At 39.2% G+C, this 26271-nt stretch overlaps 1 protein-coding gene across 1 annotated transcript in view; it reads left to right on the top strand.

The window, feature by feature from the left end:
* SLC9A9 (solute carrier family 9 member A9) overlaps positions 1 to 26271 on the top strand; it is a 146958-nt gene that overhangs the window by 87815 nt on the left and 32872 nt on the right. The window contains exons 12-14 of the mRNA XM_027900401.1: positions 1905 to 2058; positions 20835 to 20883; positions 25565 to 25644. Of these exons, the coding sequence (XP_027756202.1) occupies positions 1905 to 2058; positions 20835 to 20883; positions 25565 to 25644 (283 nt within the window). The remainder of the gene's footprint in view (positions 1 to 1904; positions 2059 to 20834; positions 20884 to 25564; positions 25645 to 26271) is intronic.

The following is a 26271-nucleotide window of genomic DNA, read 5'->3' as shown; positions in this document are numbered from 1 at the left end:
GCAGCCTCTCTGAAAGGTGAGGGGAGAGAACCTCTGTCCATGGTTTCCTTCTGCTGTGCCCCTCTCTCCTGGTGGAGCTGAGGTACCAATGCCCATCCCATCCACTCTGCTGTGCTGGCATTTTACCCTGAGGTATCTTAACATTTTCCGAGGTTGTTAAAATTCCATTCCTTCATTTGTATTGTTACCCAGAATATATTTTGATATATATATATAGAGAGAGAGAAGGAGTAGTGTTCCTTGCATCTCACTGAGTCTTTACATTTTAGGTGTATTCATCTGCTTCCCACTGCTTTAGGTGGAAGCAAAGGCTTTGATTATTTATTTCCCTTTAGATATTTTTTTAGTTGGAACTGAACTAGCTCTTACAGACCATGTTGAGTTTTGTGTAAATGAAAAATGCAGTGAAGGCCCTCATTACTTTTCTAAGCTGAAGAAACAGCCAGTCCAGTGCTCAAGAAACAGAGATATATTAATTAACAGAGACATATTAATTAACTTTCTCTTATCAGATGTTCTGTATTTGCTATTGCAGTTGTGGAAAGCAGTGTGGTTTTCCACTGAAATGCAGCTGTGCTGACCATCCAGATCAGCACTAGAACCACTGAACAAGCCCTTTTCATCCCCTCTTCATCCCCTTCTCAGACACATGTCTAAAATGAGCTGATCTTTTTTCCCTGTAAGAAAGCAGTAAAGTATCTGCATTGCCAGAGACATCATCTACACAAAAGCAAACCCAAGGACAAGGCCAGCTGTTCACTGCAGTGTTTGGGACCTGCTACTCTGCCTGGGTAACTCCAAGCTGGTTCTTCCTCACAGAAATGGCTTCATGTGTTCCCTGGAAAAACTGCCCAGCTTCTATAGCAAATAATTCACATTCTGGCTATGTAATCTTTGAGCTTTAGAGTTCTAGGCCAAAAATAGCTGCATTTAGCAGTTAATTAAATGATTCTGCATATGCCATCAGTGCCTTACAAGAGGTTTAATTACAAGATTTAATCTCTCGATTCCTCCAAAGTACTTTTTGGATTCAATGTGCATTGTATATACATGTAATGGCTTTCCTCTCTACCCTTATTTTGTGGAATTCTTTTTTAGAAAACAATAAAGTAAATTTAAATAGATAAATGAAAAGTATCAGAAAATATAGAGTATTATTCGTGTTATGCATCCTGAGGGCTGGAGGCACCAGCAGGCACTTTCCCCCTCAAGTTTAAAACATGGCACTCTCTGAAGACCTATTCAGTCAGCTTATTACTACCCATGGGGCTTTTTTAAAACTCATTTAGCTGCTTTCCCCACCTTTGTGAGTTCTTGGGTTTTCAGTCTCTGTAGGTGTATAATTTTACAACTATTATAATATTTCAAGTACACTAATTTATTCTGCACCCCCTTTTAGGTACTTAAAATCACCTTTTAAAAACTATTCATTGGTTTTAAGCCATATTTTTTCTGACTGGTCTTAGCATATTGAATTATTTTAAAGAAATGCTCTTTTTTGAAGCAAGAAACAAGTTGCATATTTGGGTACAGGTTTTAATGCCAATCTTCCTTCTCACTTGCACCTGACTTCATGAGTAGTCCCACTACAGAGAGATTTCTTTTTCAACATGCATAAAGTTCAGATCACCATTTCATTTGCAATTATTCAAGACAAAGAACGCAGTGGATGTAAAGCAACTGTGTGATTATTATGTGAGTAGGAGAGTACTTTCATTGTCCACTTTTGCAAAGTTGTTTACACTGCATTAAAACCCATCCTTTCAATCAGCACAATTCAGCAGTTTATGAGGATTATGATCAGAAATTTTCCTCTGCCCTTGGGACTGGGTTTGGACTGAACAGAGTAAAACTGTTTCTCCATCACATGAGGTTCATCATTCTTGTCTCTTGTCTTTTCCCAGGTTTACGTGGGGCAATAGCATTTGCACTGGCAATTCGAGACACAGCCTCTCAGCCCAAACAGATGATGTTCTCCACAGCGCTGCTCATTGTGTTCTTCACAGTCTGGGTCTTTGGTGGGGGCACCACACCGATGCTCACCTGGCTGCAGATCAGGTTAGTGCTCTCTACACTCTCAATCACTACATTCTCCCAGCTTCCTGATGCTTACATGTGTGCTTTTTAAGAGTTTTAACAAACAAAAAGGAGGTATTTCTCCACCTGACAGGGGCTCCAGATCACAGGGACCGGGTTCTCCCCAGGTTTGTTATGGGTTTGCTCTTAGGTCAGACCCATCCTTATTTCCTAAAAGTTTGTTTCACTATTGTTCCTTTGAAGCACCGTGAATAAATGTTAGTGTTGTCCTCCTCACTGCTGAAGAAAGAGCTATAAAAGTAAATTTTGCCCCCATCTTAAAATGTGTATTTATAACACAAACACATAATAAATCACATATTTCTGCTAGAAAAATCTACCTGCATTGTTGTATCGTTCAGCCTCCATTGGTGCATCACTCAGTAACTAATTTATTACTGATTTTTATATGTGCTTTTTCGCTATGGTAATTTTAAAGTTACTTCATAGTCACTTGTATCCACAAGACAACAGGGAATGACAAGAGAAAGGGAAATCAGAAGCTGGAATAAAAAGTATCTAATTTAAATGCAGTGTCCTTCTAAGTGTGCTTTTTTGAAGCCCAACTTTTAATAATGACTGTAATGCCACTGCTGAGCCTGGTCACTTCAGAATCCATTTAGAACTCCCTGCCAGGATTCGTAAGATCCCCAAAGAAAACCACGGTATCAAGACAGGCTGGCATTCACCATTGCTCATAATTTATTCTATATATTGCATATATTTTCCTTGTTCACATAATGATGTGTGATTACAAGCCTTTATGTCAGTCTCATGCTGTAAAACTCCAAACTGGAGCTTTAGCAAAGAGCACAGATAAATCTCACAGACAAAATGAGGACTGCAGTTCACTGTGTAAACACAAAGTGCAGGCATCCATATGTGTGCAGGGTCTTTCTATTCCTGTGACACTTTGATTCTTTTTCATGACACGTCTCATGTCCCATAATGTCAGCAGAGTCCATCCCCGTTTGGATTCACTCTGCAGTATCAGCTGCCTTTCTGAGATTTGTCGCTTTTTCACTGTCAGCCAGCACCAGAGTTTTTATGTGGCAACAGAAACACGGATGAGGAGGAGTGCTTTCAGGAGGTCTTGGGGGCCTAATCAGTTTGGATTTCTACAAAAGGAGGTTGAGGAATAATTTTGAGGACACAGCAAGGGAAAGAGGCAGTGAGCAGCAGTCACGTGGCCAGTCTAAGGACTGAGCAAGAGATGCCTGTCCTGGTTTAGCTTTCTGGGTAATTTTGAAATGAACACTGTCAAGTGCTTTCACTAACCCCAGCAATTTAATCGGATGTAATTTCTTCTGCTACTTAGTGCTACCCAGAGGTGCAGAGTCCCACAGCACCACAAGCAAGGGGCTCCCAGGAATTGTTTATACTGCTCAGCATGGGCTTGCTTCTTTACCCCCCTGTACAACACATTTTACCAAAGACACTGAAAGCAGACAGTCATTATTGATTTGAAATGCTCATCTCTTTGAGGATCTGCTCTGAACCCCAGCGGATCTTCCAGGCATTTTTCCCAATCAAATAAATGGCTTTTGTAATCAGGATATAGATTTTCTTACTATAAAGCTGTTAGGTTCACAATTTCCAGCTCATTTCTTGACATCAGAGCACACAGCTTCGCAAATTATGAGATGCTCAAACTGAGATAAAACTTTAAATGGACAAATGTATCTTAAGGCTCTGATTTCTCTCTCTAGTGAATATATTTCACTGTCTTTATAATTTATTATACCTCCATATGGAATTTTGTCCTGAGCTACCATTTGTCTTTTTAGCCTTAATTAATTTTGCCAAGGAATTGTATTTAAGGGTGGTGGTAATTCCTGACAGTTGATACTTGTATGGATTCCAGCAGACTTCAGTTTGCTGAGAAAGTCAGAGAGCTGCTGCAAATGACAGCCCCTTGCTTGGTGCACTCCCCCTGTTGTTTGCAACTGTGCCTGCCCAGAGTCAAGGCACAAGATGGTACCCCCAGATCTGTCCAGCCACCTTACTGCACATTATGGTCTACAGATTGTACTGTTTCAGGTATTTATTGCACTCTCCATAATTTACATTGTGGAGTTCTCATAGCAGTGACCAGGACTCTCAGTGTATAAGGGAATAGAACAATGACAATTTTAAAATAATAGTAGGAATTAACTGTCTTCTGAAAAATCAATCTTTGTTTCCATAATAACTGGAATTTCTATAATCTTCCATCTCTCCTCACAGCAACAGCATCAGATCTACTTTGCTTTTTTTTTTTTTCCCAGTTAAAATTTAACATAATGTAAATATAATCTGTCACTCTATTTTTAGAGAAAAGATGAGGATGTGTCCTCAGAGATAACTAGCAGTTGATTTATTCCAGGAATATGTATGGCTTATACAACACTTGCAAATTGTTGCCAAAACACATAGTAAGATATATTATCCAAACTAACCATGTGCTACTGAAAAAGGCTCAACTTCCACCCTCATTTAATGCAGCAACATCCTTCAAAACTATCCCACAAGGTTGCAGAAGCCAGCTGTGCTAAGAGCTTTTGTAAAAACAAGCTTAAATAGATCCCAGGAGTTCACTGAGTTTATTAAAGTTCAGAATTCTAGTTCCCTTTATTTAACAAATGAATTATGTTGAAACATATCTTCCTACTTAAACTGTAGCCTGGATTTAAGAAAAGTTCTTAAAGCCTTGGAAATCTGACCTGCTAATGGCAAAATTTATGTCTACATGTCTCTACATGTCAAAACACAGTTTTAAAAGAAACTCATATGAATAATTCTCATTATTTTACTACTGCATTTACTCATACAGAGCAGCCTTGAAAATGAGTCTTGAGATTCGTCACAAAGACTAAATATTTTTTTAACTTCGTTCTAAAAAGAATGAAACATGCACTTTTGGAAATGTCTTATTTATTTTAACTGTCTCCCTTTTAGACACCTGGAACCCTGTGTTTCAGGAAGTGTTTAATGTTCCCTTACTGAAACTCGGGTCCTATTTAAATGCTCCCAGTTGGCTGGTGCAGCAACTCAACATTTGTGAGCAAGAGGCACATGCCCAGTCCATCACAGCACTATCAGCTGGCATTCTGAGAGCAAAAGCAGTTGCACCACATTCCTAAATAATACATTGTCTTTTGGCTCATCTGAGAGTTATAACTCAGGGGGGAAAATTGCTTTTAGTCCCCATGTGAAAGGACTCCAATATTCTGTTGCTGGCAGACAATGAATAAACCTGCATCAGCATGTGAGAATAATTTCATGATACATCAACACCAAGACAAAGATAGCCATGTGGGTTCCCACTCAAATTGAAGTATTCAATAAACGTGCCTTCAGAGATGTTGAGTATTGCTTGCTAATGCTTTTGGATATATGTCTCCCTTCCTTCCCCATACTCTGATTAAAAATAGAGAGCTGCATTTTACAGTAAATCTGCAATGAGAGGTTTGAGGATAAAGGATTCTCCTGACAAGCAGAGAAAATATACAAAGCTGTTAATAAAACATGTCCCATAAAAGCATTGTGCTAAGTATTAGGTCTTGTTTGTTTATCATCACCTTCTGTGTAAATGTTTGTCAAGAGATTTCCAAACTCTTTGTGCATCTCTTTGCAGCAGTTCTTCAGTTAATAAGGATATTTTTATCCATATTCTAAATAAATAAATACCAAGCAGTATTGAATAATCTTTAATACTGTGCCCATCAGGCCATTGCCTTTGGTATATGCTTCAGAAATGAGCTGTCTGTGTGCCCTTAAAATCACATCATCTCTAGTTCACCTAAACTTCAGTCCCAAACCTTCAGCTTTCTCTAAATCCTAATGCCAGAGGCCTGGCATCTCACATGTCTGGGGTTTGGTTCCTTCAGTCTCCAAAACTTTACTCCAGTGTTTCAGTCTCAAAGGCCAGGGCAATGTGTGTGTTTCCCAGACTGTCAGGGATGCAGACGGGCAGTGGGGTTAAATGCTGTGTGTACCAAAAAAACCACACCACAACAAACCAAAGAAAGACAAATCCCCAAAGCTGGCTGGCAGTGCATGACTGTGTGCTTATCTCAGCCCTTTAATGACCACTTAGAGACTGCTGAAGGACAGAACCGTATGACCCAGCAACCACACTAACAATGTGACCTTGGCCAGGGTTCTGGCACTCCTGTTTCAAAACTATTTTTTCCATTATTCCCAACTCTAGAGCAGCATTCCCTGCGTTCAGCTGTGTTCAAAGAGATGCTGCAGAATAACACAGTGCAACGATGGCAGCGCTCGGCACTGCCAAGTGGGCAGCTTTGAACAGATTTGGCCTGGTTTGTGCTTCCAGAGTTGTTCTTTCTGCTTCCCAAAAGAGGCCCTTCATATTAAAAAAAACAGAAATAATTAAAAAAAATAAACCACCCAAATCAATCTCATGATGGTCTTCGGAAACACTTCTGCCTTATCTAGAAAGGCAACAGTTAGAGTAAGAAATCTCAAGCTAGTCCTTGAGCTACTCTGAACATGCCAGCCAAGGGCACGTGTTCGTATCTTCAGATGATCTCTAATTCAATAGTTATAAATCAGCATCAACCTTCTTAATTATTTTATTTGTATTCCTTTGAGCACATATTCCTGTGACCATACGCCAAGAGGAAGGAAAGTCAGTTTAGAAGAAGAGATTTAGTTAAATGTTTTCTCCTGGCCTTGGCACGTTCTCTCTACTATAACTGTATTCCTTTGGGTCACATTTCCTCCAGAGTCCTGGAAAAGTTCAGCTGAAGTGAAGCATCTCTTGCTTTACTACTGAAAATGGAATGTCAGCCTAAGTATCTCCAAGTGCAGTTTGTGAGTGACCACAACTTAGAGACAAACAGTGCAATTAAAGGCACTGTGTTTTCAAGTACAGTTATATTTTCTGTCCTGTTTATTATTTTGTTTTGTGCTCGGAATAGTCATCATCAGCCTAACTGGTGTTCCCTCTAAGTAGCAAATATAGCTCCAATAAACAAAGCTTGCTCGTTTCCAGGGTCATATTCACCTTTAGCCAGAGGACAATATGCATTTAAAATCACACTGCAACAAACACTCCTGTGGAGAGCCCAGTTTCAGTTGAGCCTCTTCAGCCCCCTGAGTTTCTTTTCACCCAGACACACTTTCAACAGAGATCACACCATCTTTGCCTGGAAAGGTTTATGATCCTAAAACCATCTGAAACCCAGAAACAGCTGCAATTTAATGTAACAAGTCTAACCATTAATGCTGCAACTTTTTTTAAATTACTACTGTCCTTAGCTGGCCAACTACCTGCTCCTGTGAACATCTACAGGACAGCCTTTTGCCTGACATCTTTTATACTGATGATAGTTTGAATATTCCTGCATTAGCACTAATTGCAAATACATGAGGAAACATGCTGCTGACTCCCTGGGCTCTCCTCAGCATTAGATATTACTCATTTATGTGCAGATTCTTAGGCCACAAAATCTACTTTGCTGTTTAAAGGGTGAGTTTCACAACTGTGAAGAACACCTTTAAAACTATTCAAATAAAACGAAGCCAACAAGGAAGCTTTTGGGTGAGTTCACTGACAGTCCAAAACAACAGCTCAGAGAAGGCCCTGTCCCACAGTTACTGCTAACGAGCCCAGCACTGTTCACACACATTACCCCAGATACAACAAAAAAAAGTAGTTTAGGGTTGACTTTGGACACTGCAGAGCTGCCTGTCGCTCTCTGTCCACCCAGTAACCTACCCAGTAGGATGGGGAACAAGTAATCCAGGAAGAGATTGGAAAAATCAGAGCTTTGACTTCAGCTATAAGACATTTAGCCACTATAAATAACTATCAGCAATTCCAAGTTTAGCCAAGCACATCAGATAACATTGTGATTAAGCACTGGAATAATTTGCATGGTAATCTATTGATTACTTGTGACAGAGGTCACAGAGAGCATAAGATCAGATTCTGCTTTATCACTTCATTCCTTTTGATCTGCTGTAGCAGCACGGACTAAAATACTGGCTTACATCCTACAGAGCTTTTTTTGATACAAAAACATTGCTTGATGTGATCCTTTCTCTCTGCTTGGTGTTCTTTGCCACCAGGTCTGGATTTGTGGGCCTGTAAACCCTTAGTGTGTACAGGGTATCTACAAGAGATGGAAATGGTCTCATGATCCTGACTGAAGTCATACTGGAGAATTGCACTCTGGTTCAAAGCCAGAGACATTCAACATCACACAGGAAATTATCTGTGAGGAAAGAAAACCCTTCTTGGGGCACCCCCACAGTGAAAGGGTTAATATAATAGCTGCTTTTGTAATAGTGGCTAGAGCACGATTAGCCTGGGAAATGCTATAAATCAAGGAGCAGTATGAAACTGGACATCAAATGTATTGGATGTTATTACAAAAAAAATAAAATAAATTGGATAATTTCCTTTCATTTCTATCTGAAAATGAGAAATGGTCCAGGTAATGAATCTCGGTGATCTCCTGAAATGCCCATCATTTATCTGCAAGGTGCAGTTCTGCTAAGATAAGGGGGGCATTTGATCCCTCACAGTTATTCACCGGAGCAGTTTGCCTGAGTGATACTAAACAAGATTTATAAACAACTGTGCTTGATAAGAAAATAAGAGACCAAAATACAGAGGACCTGGAGTTTCTGCCTGCAGTTGTGAAGGGAGTCCTGGGTAGGTGCTGAATGGGAGACTTTGGGTTGCAATTGTGACTCCACCTGTCAACTTGTTGGTCTTTATTGGCCAGAGGGGTCTAATTTTGAGCCTGGTTTCCTACCATGGCAGACAGTTAAATCCCACCTCAGATATCTTTTATTTCTAGCTGCACAAAGCTACTGAAAACAGAAAGAGAAAGAAGAAATGAAATATGCACTTTTATTGCTGGAATATTTGGTGCAGGAGAGAGGGAAAATTGCACAGCAATAAAAGATTCATGTCCAGCAGCAAATGGTAAGATGAATTTTCCACAGGCCAAAAACTCTGAACAGTTGATAGGTATTTTCAGAAAATTATAAATAAACCAATAGCTTGGAATATAATCCATCCAGCTGGATTAGAGTCAATTAACCATATAGTTTGTCATTTTTTAAAGTGCTGTTGCTTTGATACATCTGAGTATGAAAAAAAATAATTCTTCCATTTAATGCAATAGTTTTATTCTTCCATGAAAACTTTCCTCCTTGTCATACAAAAGGTAGTTGCTCTGCAGCAGTCAACACCATGAAGTTCTTATAATTACAACTAAAGAATCTAAAAAACCTATTTGGAAATGCTGCTAGGGAACATCTTAATTATCTGGGACTTTGGAAGGAAGCTGATGATTTATTACTCTCTACCAAAATATCCCAAATTAACTTGGGAGTTCTAACTAGTCTGTCAGAATTAAACTGGTACAAGCACAAACCCACTTTACTTCATGCTCATGCCAAAACTGCGTCATTTGAGGGTAAACAGAAGGTACAGAAGAAGAGCTTGAGCCTTGAAAAATTTGAGATAAATATGTGGTATGAAACCTGGCTCTAGAAAAAAAAAGAATCACATTTACAAAGATGAATCTTATATTCCTGCTCTGTAAGTACTGATTGAGATACATCTTCATTATTTCTATTATTGGTTAGAATCTATATCTGCAAAATAACTGCTCTGAAAATTCACTGAAACTTCACATTTTAATAATTTGCATTGAACTAAAAAATAGAGGGGTATGGAATTAATGCTCTTCACGTTGTTAGTTTGCATCATTTCCAAAGTGTGTATATGCATTCTTTTCCAATTTAGCTTGACTAAGAATATTAGAATTTCCTCAGCAAGAAAATATGAAATGAATGTTTTCATCATGACTTCAAATATCATTTCAGTACGAAAAAAACTCCAATGGTTTTCAAACTTTCTCAGGTTTTCTTAAGCTTTCCTGTGGTTTTCTTTTTTGCTATCAAGTATTTCACCAAGTGCAAGAAGAACATACAATTCCATTTTTAAACTCTACATGAAATGTAGGAAAAAAAAAAAAAAACCTCAAATGTATTTTTTTTTCCTTCCAACAAGAATCCAAGGTGCTAACTGGGAAGAGCTGGGGTCTTACAGGCCTCCTCAAGGGTCTTATACAGCATATGGACCCTGATAGAGATATTCTTGGAAATCTAAACAACAAGGTTTGCAGAGGAACTTTGTGACAGAAAAGAACTGTCACTTCCAATTTGATGAAACTTGCAACCCTTGGGAGAATTTCCTCTGGAAATTCAGAAATTTCTGTCCTTTTTTTAAATGTAGAGTGGAAGGAAAGGTCTGGCACCCTTGATAACAAGCCTATCAAATTGTTCCAGAATTAGTTGAATGTGAAAAGTTAATTAAAGCAGATATGAAATAATCTAGGCTCTGTATAGCAGCACAGGCTTTTAGCTTTTAATAAACAGATAATTACAGGGTAATACAGACTTTTTTTATAGTGAATTATCAGTGCAGAGACAGCCCAACAGTGACTGGCTGGTCAGTACATCGATGAGCTTCAAATGAGAAAATTACTCCTTATCTCAGAAAGGGGTACTTGATTTCAATGCCCTTAAAAGTATATTTCTGTTTCTGCCTCTTTTACTTCTTCTAAAAGATACACCATTTTATTACATAATGACAAATAATAAATAAAGGAATCTTGAAAGTGTATCGAAAATTCTGGTTTTATAAATCCAAAATATTTCCTCTGCAAATAAATAGATAGAACAGACACTAACATAAAAGTTTACCTGTAAGCGCTGTTTATGTAAAATACCCTAAAGAGCAACCCTAAAGAACCATGTTTTTCTGATCTAATCCTACAAGCAGACAAGGTGTTGTACACAGTGACCTTGAAACCACCCAGCTGCGTTTGTTATTCACTTATCCACGTGCATTGAGCCTGGTCAGCAATCACAGGGCAGGTTCAGAGTCTGCCTGAATCTCCACCTGAGTCTTGATCAGCCCCTAAAATCAGGAGGATTTTAAGCATTAGACTTGCCTTTCAGCTACCAGTTTTCCTGGGTCTGTACAGCAAGGTAGAACCTGAAGCCAGTGTCAAAGTATCCCATATTTATGAATACACTGACAGATATCCCCAGGCCTGAAGTCACTGGCACTGAGAAGCACTCAGAGCCCCAGGGAAGCTGGGTGGCAGTGGCTGAGTGGGGACAGACCCTCAGCTGCTGCAGGCTGCTCTAATGACACTCATTTATTTCCTTGGCAGGAGTACACTGTGCTTTAAGAAGCCCTGATTGGGGCAATTCCTCACTCTGCTTTCTCCCCTCATCTTTTCATAATCTCTTGCAAGATCCTGCCTTCATTGTCATCACTGCTAGAATTCAAATGTTGGTTCCCAGTCACTCCCTACAGCAGTTTATTTTCATTTTTGGAAGAAGGCAATAGGAATAAGTCCCTTTCTTAACTGTGATGCAGCAAACACCTTCCAGCACACTGCAAAGCAACACAAGAAGCTTAAGTCCAACTCTAAAACTTTATAGCACGCTCCCTATCTCATCCTCCCAGCACTCCTCTTCCCCTGAACTAATTTTAAACTTCAGCTGGGTGCTTCAGACTTTTTGCTCAAGCTGTATATGGTTATAAGGAGCAGAAAAAAAAATTTAAAAACCCCACCAAAACCACAATCAACCAGAAGCTTTGAAGAGCATCTTCAAATGCTCTTAGAAAAAAAAAGATAAAGACTTCAATTAATTAAAATTAAAGTGTTTTACAAACCTTAACTACAGTGTCACAATCAACAAGGGGGTTACCAGCCCTCCTCCTGGGTGCCCATAAAAAGCTTGCAAGGACTGGTGCAGCTCTTATAAAAATCTCAAGACAGCATATGTTTAGGAGAGAGCCCCCAGCAAACCACACAGGAATGCTGATTTGGTTCATCACCAAAAGAAAATTAGGAAATTTTTGCTTTGAGATCAACAGAATGAGCAGAATAGAGAGGTTTTAAGCCACAGCTGAGTCGCTGACACCAAAGCAAAAAGCTGGTATTGACATCTGAAACCTTTGCCTGGCCAGAATAAGCAAGCTCAAACGCAAAATAGGTGCCTGATATTTCCTAAATTCTCCTGAACACAATATCTGACAATGCAAATCCATGGATATAAGTTGAATTTCATCAATGTTAGGGCACCGGGCCTGAGCCTGTGGATCGTTTACATTCCATTTAAACTCTTATTCTCTCCAAATGAATGAACTGATTCCCAAAGTCATGCATATTTAGAATGTGAGACTAGTAAATTCACGAGTAAAAAAAAAACACCCTCAAGCCTAACATTCATCTTTAGTGCACTTTCTGAACTCCAGAATGGGACTTTGCACACTGTGAAACAAGTACAGTTCCTACAGGTCTGGACAAACACAGCAACTTGAAAGTGTCTGCCTTTGGTGGTGGTGGTGGTGTACAAATAACAGCTGACTGCAAACCAAAGGGAAAAACCACCCCACTGAATGACACTGTATCAAAGCCACACATCAGGAACAGTTCTGCACTGCCTCCCATAAATAGATCAGTGTCTATTTGAGATACAGTAAGTTTTTGGATGAATTCCCTAAATATTATTTTAAACAGCCACAAGATCTGAGTGTATCACCTGCAACTGGTAAGGATGGTCACGTTTCTTAAACCAAGATTATATTGCAAAAACAATTTGAGAACAACAGAAATCTGCACTGTCTAAACTAAACAATGCAATTGTCAGAACCAGGTTGTAATGGAATAAACCAGTTCATGAACTGAAACCAACATGAGATGACATAAACACTGGATGAAGGGAAGCAGACTTTTCCAGAACTCCTATAGCCGCTCTGTCAAAAAGACTATTGCACTGTAATTGGTATCTGCTACATCAGGAGCATAAAATCTATGTAGGTTTGGTTTTGTAAATGACAGAGTGAAAAATTAAATAAAATGGGTGTCTTTTGAGTCATTATTTTATCCCTTGTTGCTGAGAAGCAAAGAGGTGTAAAAAGAATTAAAACATAAATTTTCCATTAAGCAGTGTTTTAGAACATTGCCTCCAGAAAAGACAGTGCTGTTTATCCTGCTCTATTTAAAGTGGTTTCAAAGAGTGTTTTGACACAAATGTGCACAGGTGTTTTCCTGCCATTAAAACTGAAAGGGTAATAATTGTTGACACTGCACACATCAGACAGTGAAAATTTAGGCAAAACTCTTCCATTTTAGTACATAACATTTTAGTCAGTCTGAGACTTTTTCCCAGATGAGGAGCCATGGAAAGATCCTATCAGTGCTTATTCAGAGTACACCCTGCAGTGGATCTGCCTATGAACATCATGCCCTCAGCTCTGGAGGCCACTGTTGCTGCATTTCTCATCTTAGGAATTCAGAAATGCCATTTTGATTTACCCTTTGGTTAAAAAATTGTACAGGGTACCTCTGAAAGCATATTCTCCTCTAAACCATATATCTGCTTTATGCAGCCCGGGGTGAATCAGTTCATACAAGTCCCTCCTATAATCCCCTGCTGTCCGGAACATTTCAGACAGAACTCAGGTGAACATCTTTCAAAGCAGGAATTAAACATGGACTTAAGCAATGCAGCTGATTTACAAGCTACTTGTGAAAAAAAGCAGCCTAAATGGACGTTTCAGTGGCAGCTTTCATGCCCCCAGATCTCAGCAGCAGAGCCAGAAGCATTTACTCAGCGTGTCCTGGCCATCCCACACATTCAGCCTGACCAGCATTACTCTTCCCTTACGATGGCTCTGCACAGAACTGCTCCCAGCACCAGCTTCACATGATAAATTTCCAATGTCACTGCAAGAGATGAAGTGCATGATATGTTTTTCCCTGTGCTGTGAAGCCCAGGGAACTTAGAGTTGGTCATCTCATTATTTAAACTAATGCCTCGGGAGGATTTCATGTTTTACTTTGGGTTAATCACATTAGCAATAATATAATGCATCTACAATGGCCTGGGCTTCTTTCCAAAGCCTTGCTGTTTATGTTCAAGGAAAATAAAGGAAGAGACACCTAAAGTGATTCAGAGAGCAAACATTTTACTGCTCTGAAAATCATTGACATAATTCACTGGAGGGAACTGTTATTTCTGAGCCAGGAATTAACTAGACTCATCTGTAGGAAATTATCAAAATACATCTGAGAACAGTTGCTTTTCCTCATACAGATCTTTAGTAAAATCAGTTCTAATTTTTCCTGGCTGACAAAGCTTATTAGTAGTATAAGTAAGATGCCAACAAAATGGCCTAATTCTTGACTTTTTTTTTTTTTTTTTGAAAGCTGTATTCATCTCCACAGAGTTCATAAAAGTAGCAATTAGGATATTTTCTATGTGTGAAAATGACACTTTTTATAATGCAGCGGTGTTTCTGTCCTTTTGCATTAACTGGAAATGCATTTTTAATAATGTTCCAGGTGGCTTTTTATTTATCCATTTTCAATACTGTGTACAGAACATTTGATCTATGGACCTCTTTGCAGCAGGGGAGAGGCACAGAAATAATGATGAAATTCTTAAAGCACATCGAGTCTGATCAATACTGTGCTTTGTGCACTGTCTGTTACTGAAGAGACGATGCAGAGATGTCTTTGTGTGTCTGTACCTCTCCATCTGCAACATCTGAAGCTAAAGCAAAGCAAAGCACCTGCCATCATCAGTAGCTCCTTAAGACATGTAGGCTGATCCCAGTCCCAGTAGGTGCTACTGAAAACACAAGATCACTGACCTAAAGTAAGGGAAATCAAAGCATACACACACCCCCCCCCCCGGTTTTTGTTCCCCTAAAACACTTACAGGGTACAGAGTTGGGATGAGAGGCATCACAGTCACTTCATGAGGACTTCTGTGATTCATTATTTCAAAAGCTCAACTTTGCTGGGATTAACTGGGCTGGCACTCAAAACAAACAACACCATTAATACCAAAAGGGACACCAATCCCATCCTTTCTCCTAAGTCAACACTATAACACGATATCAAGGGATCTTCTTATTCTGAGTCCCAGTTTTCATCTGAGACATAAAGCTCAGGTGAAAACTAAACAGGAAAATGCAGCCTTACTGAGAAAAAGATGATTGCACTGTACATCACTGGATAAGTGATGCCAGTACAACCATAAGGGCAAAGTTAAAATGACCATCCCATCCCTGGATAACTCAGAAATTCTGAGAGATGGCAAAAATATTAAGGAAAGACTCTTTGGAAAAAACACCCGGTGTAACTTTGCTCCCTCGGAGTCAGTAACAGCAAGGGCAAAGGGGTACAGTTTGCCACATATTTTAGAACAGAAAGTTTATTGATTTAAACGTGGACTACTAACAGCACCATTTTATGAAGTATCAAAGTGAGAGATTGGGGCAGAGTGGCTTTAGCCCAGCCAGGAGCTGCTATTTGTCCATTTGACATGGAATTCAGTATAATTCATGCAATTAATGTCTGTTGACATAAACATACAACTTGCATTTCCCATCCCCTAAATTTGGTGATCTTTGGTGTAACAAGCCTGAGTATCATAATAAAGACTAATAGCTCTTATTCTGTCATAGAATCTACTACAATAATCTTCCCTTAAACCTGAAAACCGGTCCCAGGTCAAACAGTTGCCAGAAGTTCAATTAATTTTTGTTGCTGCCAACTTTCATGCTGATTTTTTTTTTCCCCAATTCTATTCACATGCACTGATGTTACCGCAAATGATGATTTCTAAAATTTCCACAGAACTTAAATTACGGCCATTTTAGTCAACTTGGGTTCGTATTTTTAAACAAGAGGCCTGATTCCTCACTACAGGTATGTTCACGTGGCACGTGTTCATAATCTACTGTGTGTGCCACAAGCATTACAGGGTAGGGATGTCAATCCCTGCTGCTCAGAGCCCCTGCCATGAGTGTGAGACAGCTGGCATTGCACTGGGCCATGCTGATGTACTTTGCAGCTTTCAAGTGACCACACTATTTCAGCACCCCAATATTAGGATAAAACAGGATTAACAGAGTAGGGAACCAGATCCCAGCTATCCACAGACCCAGTCCATCCTTCTAGTTGCTATGCACGTAAAGTGCACCGTGTAAATGTAAATGCAAGCCATCATCTCTTTTTAAATTTCAGCATTTTCCTCACATGGCTGCACAGCTGTGGGGAAGTGATTGCTAAAATTTTATTCAGTGGCATTACCCACAATTTTACAATCTTTTTGATACTTAAGGTCACATCAAGAAACTGTAACTTGTGGATCTCTGACAGAGCACTACAGTTCTTTCTTCAACCTTTTCTTCTGCCTCCATTTATATGTTATCTCAAGGCATCACAGCCCTCCTTTCTCTGAACTGCTTACACAGGTATAATAATTTAACTGTCACTTCTGCAACCAGGCAGTTCTCCACATCTCTACCAAAGTGGTGCGTAGACCTTGACTGCAGAACTAATATTTCGCATTTCCAAAAAGATTATTTTACCAGTTTTACAAAATTGCACGTTCAGAAGTCAAACTGTGTCACATTTATCTCTTACTCATACGATTCTACAGGTTTAAAATCATACTTTCTGTTGCATTTCAGGATGTTGTGCGTAGAAAGCATTAGCCACAAGACAAACAGCTGTCATGCCTGTTTAGGAAGCATCATTTACCTGATAATTTATTTTAATCCTCCTCAGCACGAAATTAAACTGATTTGTTCTTTCTGCTACGAGGCACAAGTGATTACTCTTGCCTTAAACTTAAACTAAAGTGTTTTCATTTATTAACAAAATCAGCTTGAGCTGAACTTGGAACATCTACACCCATGCCAGAGTTCTCCATGGGGTTTATGTCAATTAAATATTGTGCTCTAACAAAGCAGATGTTTTTGACAGCATCAGTCCACAGTAAAAGCAGCAGCAAAAGCAGATTTTAGATACCAGTTTGTTAGGAATACACATCACACTTACTGCCACACTGACAAGAATAATGTCCCAAGAAATCATTATTTATCCTGAAGGTTTTTTAATTTCAATTGCAATGATTTATTAGAGATCGTGAAACAATCTTTTTTGGATTTTGCTCATGTTTCTAGTCTTTACAGTTAATAATCCTGTACTGAATGCAATATGCTGATGATGGATAGCTACAAGCTTCAGATTTATTCATGCAAAAATATTCAAGACTCCTGTTGCAAATGCTGTTTAATGGCCATCTTGGAAAATTGGGTTATAAATCACTTACTCAGAAAACCCTTCCTGGGATGTGTAGTCTTTGAGATGGAAGCTGAGGCTTAAAGACAGGTTTAGTTACAATGAGCCAGCCAGCTGAAGGCTGAGGCGATTACACTGATAAGGTGAAATCCTCCAGGAAAACCTTTGGCAAGTAAAGAAGCCAATATTGGTATTAATTATTTTACACTCTTATGATCTCTAAACTAAGATCACAGCTCTGCTATGCTGGATTTTGTACAAACATAATGAAGGGTGTGTCCTTAGGAGCTAAACAGACAAAACAGATGAACAACAGAGCGACGGGAGTGTTGTTAAACCCCTTTCACAGTACGAGGACACAAACAGAAAGATGCCACACTTTTCACCTTTTGAAGTGCCTTTCTTTCCCCACTGATCTAGAAAAGGAAACAGAGGAGACATGGCTAATTCTGACCCTTATGAGACAGCTCTGTGGTATCACATTCCACCAGGAATGTGACATATTACACATTTACCATCAGACTCTCAGATCAAGGAAGACTCACGTTAGGAGATATTTCTCTTGCAAACTTCCCAAGCCCAATACTTTGTTCATTAAATCATTAGCTGCATTATATAATACACTTATAAACAACAGTTTCTAAGGGCTTCCCTGGTGCTTGCAGCCGAGCAGTGTCTGGTACAGCAGGACAGTGTCAGTGGACAGTGCCACCACTCGTGGCACCCCCTTGGCCAGGATTTCAGGCACTTCTGAGAGGTGTGGTGTGGAATCACCTCACTTTGAAGTGACTGATGAAACCAGGCTTCCCTGTCCTGTGCAGGACACTTGAACCAATCAGTAATTAAACAAAAAGGGGGTGGAATCAATTCCATGCTCTCAGACTGAGCTCACAATAAAAACTTGGGTGCAAACTAGACGAGGCTCAAGCAAGGCTCAGCTTGCAAGAACCAGGCTTTGGTTCTGCAAATACAGAAAGCCTTTACAAGCCCAGAAGGAGCATTTCAGTAATTAGAACTCAGATTGCAGAGATACATCGCTATTTACACATTTATTGGCACCTAAAGTGAGGGAGAACTGAGAATCACACTGGTAAGTTCAGACACCAAAAGTTGTGCTCTGCATGCTTAGATGCTCATAAAGATGAAGCCTCTGTGCTTTGCTGTGATTGCACTGGAGAAAGCACACATTTTGTCCTATAGCGTTGACTTTGTGATGATTTCAACTGAGGGAATTAAAAGTTTACAATGCCTGAATAGTGATTTACTCCTCGGTATTCACATGGATTGGGTTTGCATCTCTTACTACTGGTCCCCCTGACAATTTGGGATTTATCTTTCGATCCGTTTTCATTTCAAACCACATACGAGAAAATACGTTATCGACTGCTTTGTATTCAGTGACAAATTCCTCCTCTTATTAACAAACCATCCCGGCTCTTGCTAAAAAGATGATGCACTTGATAGCACACGGGGATTTAAATACTGTCCACTGCAAAGGCTATTTGTGCAGAATAATGCACAGCTCCCAGCAATTCCTGGGTCTAATTGCTACAGACTGGCTGAAGACACAAGCCTCCCTTCCAGATTTTGAGTACAGCAACTTGAAACGTTCTCTGAGCCCAGGTTTTGATCCAAGCCTTATTTAAAAACAAAATTAATAAAACAAACAAAACAAAACAAAAATATATATATATAACACCAAAAAAAAAAAAAAAAAAAAAAAAAAAAAAAAAAAAAAAAAAAAAAAAAAAAAAAAAAAAAAAAAAAAAAAAAAAAAAAAAAAAAAAAAAAAAAAAAAAAAAAAAAAAAAAAAAAAAAAAAAAAAAAAAAAACCAAAACAAAAAAAACACACACACCACACTACACACTCTACCCTCACCCCCCAATTAAAAATAAACAAAGAAAAAGAGGGAAAAAAAGACCTAAAGTAAAAAGGACTATACAGAGAAGCTTTGGGGATTTTGATTTCCTTCTTATCTAGGGCATTTTGGACCTAAGACATTACTAAAGCCTACCTAAATAAATCTCTAAACTTCACTGCAGTAGAGAACTGATGAAAGAGTCTTTATGGGAAAGAAATCATCCTAATATTTATTGTATAGAATAAAAAGATGCAAAAATAGAAAGGCAGAAATAAAAGCAGACAATATTTAGAAGACACAAACAAGGAACAGAGAGCAACCAAGGAAAGTGGGAGAGAAAGACAGAAAAGAGAGACTGCAGGAAGCACAGCAAGATAACAGGACAAAGGAGACAAAAGCTGATAGCAAAGAAAGGAGAAAAAATACTGAGAAAGTATCTTCCTGAGCACATATGATATCTTCTCACAAGAATGTTAAAAGGGCAAAGCTGTTTGTGCAAATACCAGCAAGAGGGTATTTTTAAAAAATCTTTGTAGTAATTTATACAGATTTTAAGTTTGCAAATTCTACTGGCAATAGCATTAGATCTAGCAGGTCTTTTGAAGAAGTCCAGGATGTTAACTTGAAGTCCATATTTGTGATGAATTTCAATTGTCTTGACTGTCTCATATAATTTGTGTTTTCAATATTTAAAAATAGCATCCTCGTTCATATCAAGTATATCAGAGTTAATTAATTTCTTTTCACATGTAAATGTTCACGTTTTAATGAAATGGAAATACCCAACTTGCTTCTCTCCAAACTAAGGAATAGGGTTAGTGCCATCAGAAGCTTTTTCTTGCAATTTTGGGACCAAGAAGACAAGAAAAGAAAAGAAAGGCAATCAGCTATTCATTCAGTCTCCTTGTTGAGTCAGCACCAGGATGGTTATTTTTAATAAAAACACAGAAATATTTATGCCTGAAGGACTAAGATTTGTTGCAGCTCAAGAGTTATGATAGAAAGAAATACCTTTTTTTTTTTTAATTCCTTCCATTCAGTATTTACATATAAAAAGTGTCTACTTTGCATGTAGTACCTGTCATTGTCTCCAACTCAATAAGAATCTATGCATAATATTTACAGGGAAGAATGCTGAGGTATGTAACTGCTAAGATTAAATATTATTTTAAAATATACTTTGATGTGTTATTACCAGAAGTAAAGCTATACTCAAGAAGGAAGACTGTCAGAAAGCCAGTAAAGTGGCCTTCATTAATATCTAGTGAGAGAGTACATTCCCTTTGCATCGGTAAATTCTGTTTTGGCTTGGTGGATCTGATACCACGTGGGAGCTTGTGAGGCACACACAGGGCCCACACCTTAGCTGTGGGCTTCAGATTTGGGTGATAAAAAGGTGCATTATTCATCCTCTCTCACTGCTCTCTCTGCTTGCTTGGTGTGAACATCAAGCACTGCTCTTCTACCAGCAACTACGATTTTCCTAGCACGGGTTAACAGCTCGATTGTCTCTCTCCCCAGATATGGATCCAAGCCAAGGTAAAGATCTCATCTCAGGTGTTGGGAGTGGCAAGAACTTCCTTGATTAAAAAAAGTGTTCTTAAAGTTTTGCCAGCTCTTCTCCTCACTTCTCAACTCGTAGGAAACGAGTGACACAAGAGAAATCTTTCTAGCCTCAAAGCTCTCTAACATTCATCAGATCATTAGCACATGTCTTCAGGTTTGGTGCTCTCTGTTTTTTTTACAGAGTTGGTGTAGATCCAGATGAAGATCTGAAAGCTGAAGCTGCAAGCCAGGTATGTCAGGATTTTAGACATTCGTGCTAAACTTTTTTTTTTAAAGTGTTCAGTGTTGGCAAATCTCATTTAATCCTCTGGAATTAAAAAGAAGAAGGTGCAATGTTCAATTCTAATAGGTCAGGTTTCTGAAAATATTTTTCAGTTAGTTTTCCCGTGGAAGCCTAAGTACATTGTGCAGCTGAAACCTCTGCAGGGGGCTCTTGCACAAGCTGCAGATGTTCATCTGTCTCCTTCCCTCTTTCTGTCACACACCTAAGGCACTGTTTGAAATGCAGCAGCGGCTGCAGCAGCAGCAGAGATCTGCAGAGAGTCAATGGACACAGCATGTGCTCCAGCATGGCGAGGGGAACAGCAGAACCACCGGGGAGAAGCCACACTACAGCTGACAGGCTGCTAAAGCAAAAAGCAAACCAGTGCCTAATGCCACGTTCCTGTTTCTGGGAATACCATCCCATGCACACCTTCACACTCTGCAACCAAAACTGGAACCCAGTGATGGTGTAAATGGAGAAAATAAGTTGGGGAAGACAAAATAAGATACTTTTTTCACTTGAAAATACATTAGAAATATCATTAGGCAGAATTGTAATATATCTTACATACTGAGTATTCCCAACCTTTACACATTTGCACAAATCTGAAGGCATGCAGGGTGGGTCTCAACTTTCACTGAAATGGAATTCAGATGCCAAAGTGTCCTAATGTTTCTTTGGAAAGAAGGCAAACCAATATTATTCATACTGACCACATCCCCAGTTTTAGAACCCAGTCACTATTAAGAAAGCTGAATAACACTTCACTGCACCATGCCAAGATACTGATTTATTCTGTCTGAGGAGACTCGGGACTAAATTCACTTCCCTAAGCATCTTGCAGGAATTCCTGCAACACCTCTGTCCAAATTCTGAAAAAGGGCAGGACACAAAACCATAGGCTATTCTTGAATGGAGTTTAGAGATACATAATTTCAGAAATTTTCTACTCTGCAGCACTCATGAATTATCAAAGACCAGGGAATGCAGAATAAAGCATAAAATTGCCTGAATGCGTGTTTTGCACAAACCTGATTTCTTCCGAAGCCGATAGGCATCTGATTTCTCAATCTTCTATTAAAAATTAAAATAGTAATGTTTATTCATAACAATAACACATCCAGTGTCCCAGTTCTGCCCTGTGAATTAACACCTATCTCTGCTGCCAAAACTCAGCAATACAACACAGAAGGTGTAAATAAATATAACGCCTTTCATGCCCTATCATATCCAATTCAGCCTTCCTTATAGTAGCAAATTATACCTTGGAAAATAGTTTTGCTGCTCTGATTAATTCCCCCCCCCCCACATCCCATGGTACTCTATTTTCATTTGTCTGAATTGGTTTATATTTTATATCTCAATATTTTAGTAATTCAGACCTTTGCTCCACGCCATGTAGCACTCTCTGATTTAACTCAGTACCTATCGTAGTTATTCCATTTAAATCTTTTCATTTTCTCTTTCATCTCATCTCTCATTCCTCTTCTTCCTTTCTTTTTTTTTCTTTCCCTTCATTTCTAACATGATGTTTTTATTTAGTTTGCCTTTCATTATTCTTCATTTGGTTTCTGTGTTGCTGTGTCTTCCCAGTGGAAGCAGCTGATTTTCCTGCATACATCCCCGGACAAATAACGTGTCAAGTGCCAGTAACTCGCACTGCCAGTTAAAGCTTTCACCCAGATGAAGTTGGAACCATGTGCCAACTCCTTCTGTTGTTAATTAAAGCTTCAGGGGAGATTGTACCAGAAATAAGAACCAAACATGTCCAAGAATAAGATGTTTAAAATAGAGAGCAAAAATTAATGGAAAATAAGCCTCTAAGGCTCCTCCCTGCTCAGCTCAGAATGGGAAAGGCACAGTATCTGCTCCCAAGATTTGAATTTAGGCCCCTGGGACCACTCTAACTAGCAGGACTCAGGGAATCTCACTGTATAGATCTCAATCTGTACCTCTAATCACACCAAGACTTTTTCAGAATAAGCTTTAAACACCTTCTACCTCATGGGTACTCCCTCAGATGCAACACCAGCTCCATGACTGTAGAACCCTTTTCTTTCCCTACCTCTTCATCTTTGCATTCCTTCTTTCCTTCCTTGCCTCCCCCAAATTCAATTATTTTTTACAGAGATTTGATTGATTTATTCAAGAATTCCACAGACATGGTGGTTTCTGGGCTTCTGGTTATGCTTCATTCTGGGCTCTCTGAACCAATAATTTTGGCAGCAGATTCCAGTTCGAGCTGTAAGACCTGGAGTCCAGGGCTCCTTCCCTAGCAAATTTGTTTATCATTAATTCATTATCCCAGCATAAGCATAAACAGAAAAATCAATAGCCCCATATTCATAGCCACTTATTTACTGATGGCCTGTCCTAACTTAGTTTTGAAAGAAACTACGTAATATATACTACAAATAATACATATTATTGTAGAGAAAATAATATATTAAAAAAAAAACAGCAAAAGCAGTTTGCTGCATGCCACATACATTCAAACACCAAAAGGTAACTCTGAAAAACACAGTGCAGGATACATAATCACCAAGCAGAGTTACAGAGCTGTTCTACTGAAAAGAGGCAAAAGCTTTTATGGCAGGGGGCTTTTTGACCAGCTTTCCATAAACAAAGACAGCCAATAGCATATTTTATTTAGGTGGCTTATGCATCTCCAACTGTGCTGCGTTAATCTCAGCTGAGACAGTGTAAGAATATATTTTCTACAAGCACTTTGGAAAAAATGTTGCAGATGTACTACTGATCTCAGGAGAAAACCAAATAGCCTGAAAAACACTTATCAGTAACATCTCTGTCAAACTGATGTTCGCAGTTGATTTAACCATCCCTGTATTTTTAGAAGTATAATAAGGAATTTGGTTATATTTCTCTCATCAGTTTCATCTGCCAGCTAGTTGGTGAATTTATTGCAAGTTACTAATGAGAATAATCTCCATATGGGCAATTCCCACATGGAAGATGAGAGATGAGAAACATTGGCATCCTCACTTTGCAGAGAGAAAATCCTTGCATGGAAGAGCTGGAGAACTGTCCCCCCACTGCTTTTACCTCTCTGAACTGCAGGCAAAGTGAAAGGTTACATTTTAAGCTGACAGGATCTCCAACAGCCCCAGAGCATTCACACCAACATCTCCCCCCGTCCCTTCACTGCCCTGTTCATGCAGGAGCTGCACTGCAGATCACCACCCAACTCCCATCGCTGCAGAAGCTGGGAGCACAACACGGTTTCACAGACAAAGGAAGGAAGGTGCAACACACGTCAGACTAGAAATAAAAGGAGGTCCAGGTCAGGCTCAGAAAACCCTTGGGGAGTTTTACTCTTGTGTAGACTTCTTTGTGCACTGCTTTCAAACAGGAACACTTCATGATCCTGTACAAGGAAGCTTGTTCCCACAGGAGGAAGGTAGATATACAGTGAGTTTGGAAAGAGCAATTCACCAACCACACTGTGGCTTCTGAAAGCATTACCAGTCAAACCCAGGACACACAGACCATTTCCAGAGCTCCCTGTGCTTTTACCGAGCCATCCTCTGCATTGCACACAAGAAACCCCCTCCACGACACGTTTACTTCCATCCTTCTTTCTCATCTCTACCCCTGGGCACCCCAGGCCTTTTTTATTCAGTGTTCCTGTGGTTCTGACCTAACACACACCTTTCCTGCTCACATGTTTCAACCCTTTTCCTAATCTTTGCCTTTCCAAAATGCACTATTAGATATAAAGAGCTGTGAAGAGTGTTCTGCTGCTCGGTCAGGGATGAGCACCATCTTCTTTCCCCCTCCAGCTTCCCCAGTTCCTAGGGAGAGTTGCTAAAATTTATGTGAGTGCTAATGTTTAATAAGAAATCATGTCTTAATATATTATTAGATTAAAACATGAAAATTCACAGATAAATTGGTTTGAAATTACATAAGGAAAAATACTGCCATTAAAAAGAACCTCACTTGCTACAAAACACAAACAAGTCAATAATTGAGTATCCTTGGAGAACTGGTCATCCCATTCCTAATTCCATCCTGGCACTAATACCTGTTAGTACTGATGTGATGCCCAGAGTAGGACCCCAGTGTCTTTGTACAGACAGCTGTGCCTAATGTACTATTCCCAGTTGTGACCCCGAGTAAAGACCAGTCCACCTCTCCACCTGTCAGCACACCCCAGAGTGAGCAGGATGGAAAGTGGTGTTCTGACTCTTCTTGACTGCAGTAGTGTTCCTCCTCCCTTGGTTATCAGAATATCTCAATCCCTTCAGGAATGACATCTTGTTACACATACACAAACAGCATCTGATCTTGTAGGAGTAAACTGAAGTAATGCAATGGCAATTAAATCAAAATATCATTTTATTGATCTCAGATATATAGTGCTTCTCAGCTGCTTAATAAAATTGGAATCATTAATAAAAGTAAATGAGTGCAGCAATGAAAAATGTGCTATATGAGCCAGTTTGCTCCTGAACTGATTCACGGAGATGACATCCGTGCGCCAACAAAGCTTTTTAAATTAAAAAAAAAAAAAAAAAGTGCAGTTAATTGTGATTTGGTTTGACATGCATTTTTAATATTGGAACTCTATGTTTTATTTATTTTATAAAAATGCTTTTCACTTCATTCATTTGTTTGTTTTGCAGAGTGCATCAAACTTGGATAAAAACACAAGCAAAGCTGAGAGTGCGTGGCTGTTCAGAATATGGTACGGCTTTGACCACAAGTATCCTTTGCTGTTATAAGCCATGCATGGTGGTTGCATTACAAATGTCACCTTCAAAATATTTAAGAATCAAAAATCATTATGCTTTGAAAAACAAAAGCATAATGTATTTTAAAGGGTTTAATAAGGAGAAGAAAAGGTGAGTCCAAGGCAACAGCAGGTCTAGAGAAGCCAGGCAGTGCGGTGCTTTTACGTTCCTGACTGAGGCTACAGAGTGACAACAAGTTAAGGAGCTCTGAGCTACAATAGGTTCAAAGAAATTACCCTTTTTAAATTCCTGGATAGAGCTAATCCAATTATTACTTAAATAGGGTGGAGATTCTGTGTTAGGGAAGCAGAGGCTGGCTGCTGCCTGCATACCCACAAAGCAGGGAGCACCCAAAAAAAAAATAAAACATTGGTTTATCCACACCTCTTACAGAGAAAGAGGTACCCGTTGTAAAAGGTTCACAGGACTTCCCTGGATCTTATAATTCCTATTCCCTGGATTCCTAAGCCTGTGTGCTTTTACTTTCATTCCTACTGAGGTGTGTGTGGTTGAGATCTTGAATATGGGTGCCTGATGCTTTATTCCAGAAAGTCTGCTTTCCATATCTTTGGCTTTTCATGAAAATATTTTAAGAGATA

Source organism: Empidonax traillii, unplaced genomic scaffold (assembly GCF_003031625.1).
Source record: "Empidonax traillii isolate 1590-97213 ecotype Southwest subspecies unplaced genomic scaffold, ASM303162v1 scaffold722:size395592, whole genome shotgun sequence".
Taxonomy (NCBI): domain Eukaryota; kingdom Metazoa; phylum Chordata; class Aves; order Passeriformes; family Tyrannidae; genus Empidonax; species Empidonax traillii.
This window is presented reverse-complemented; position numbering and strand designations above follow the sequence as displayed.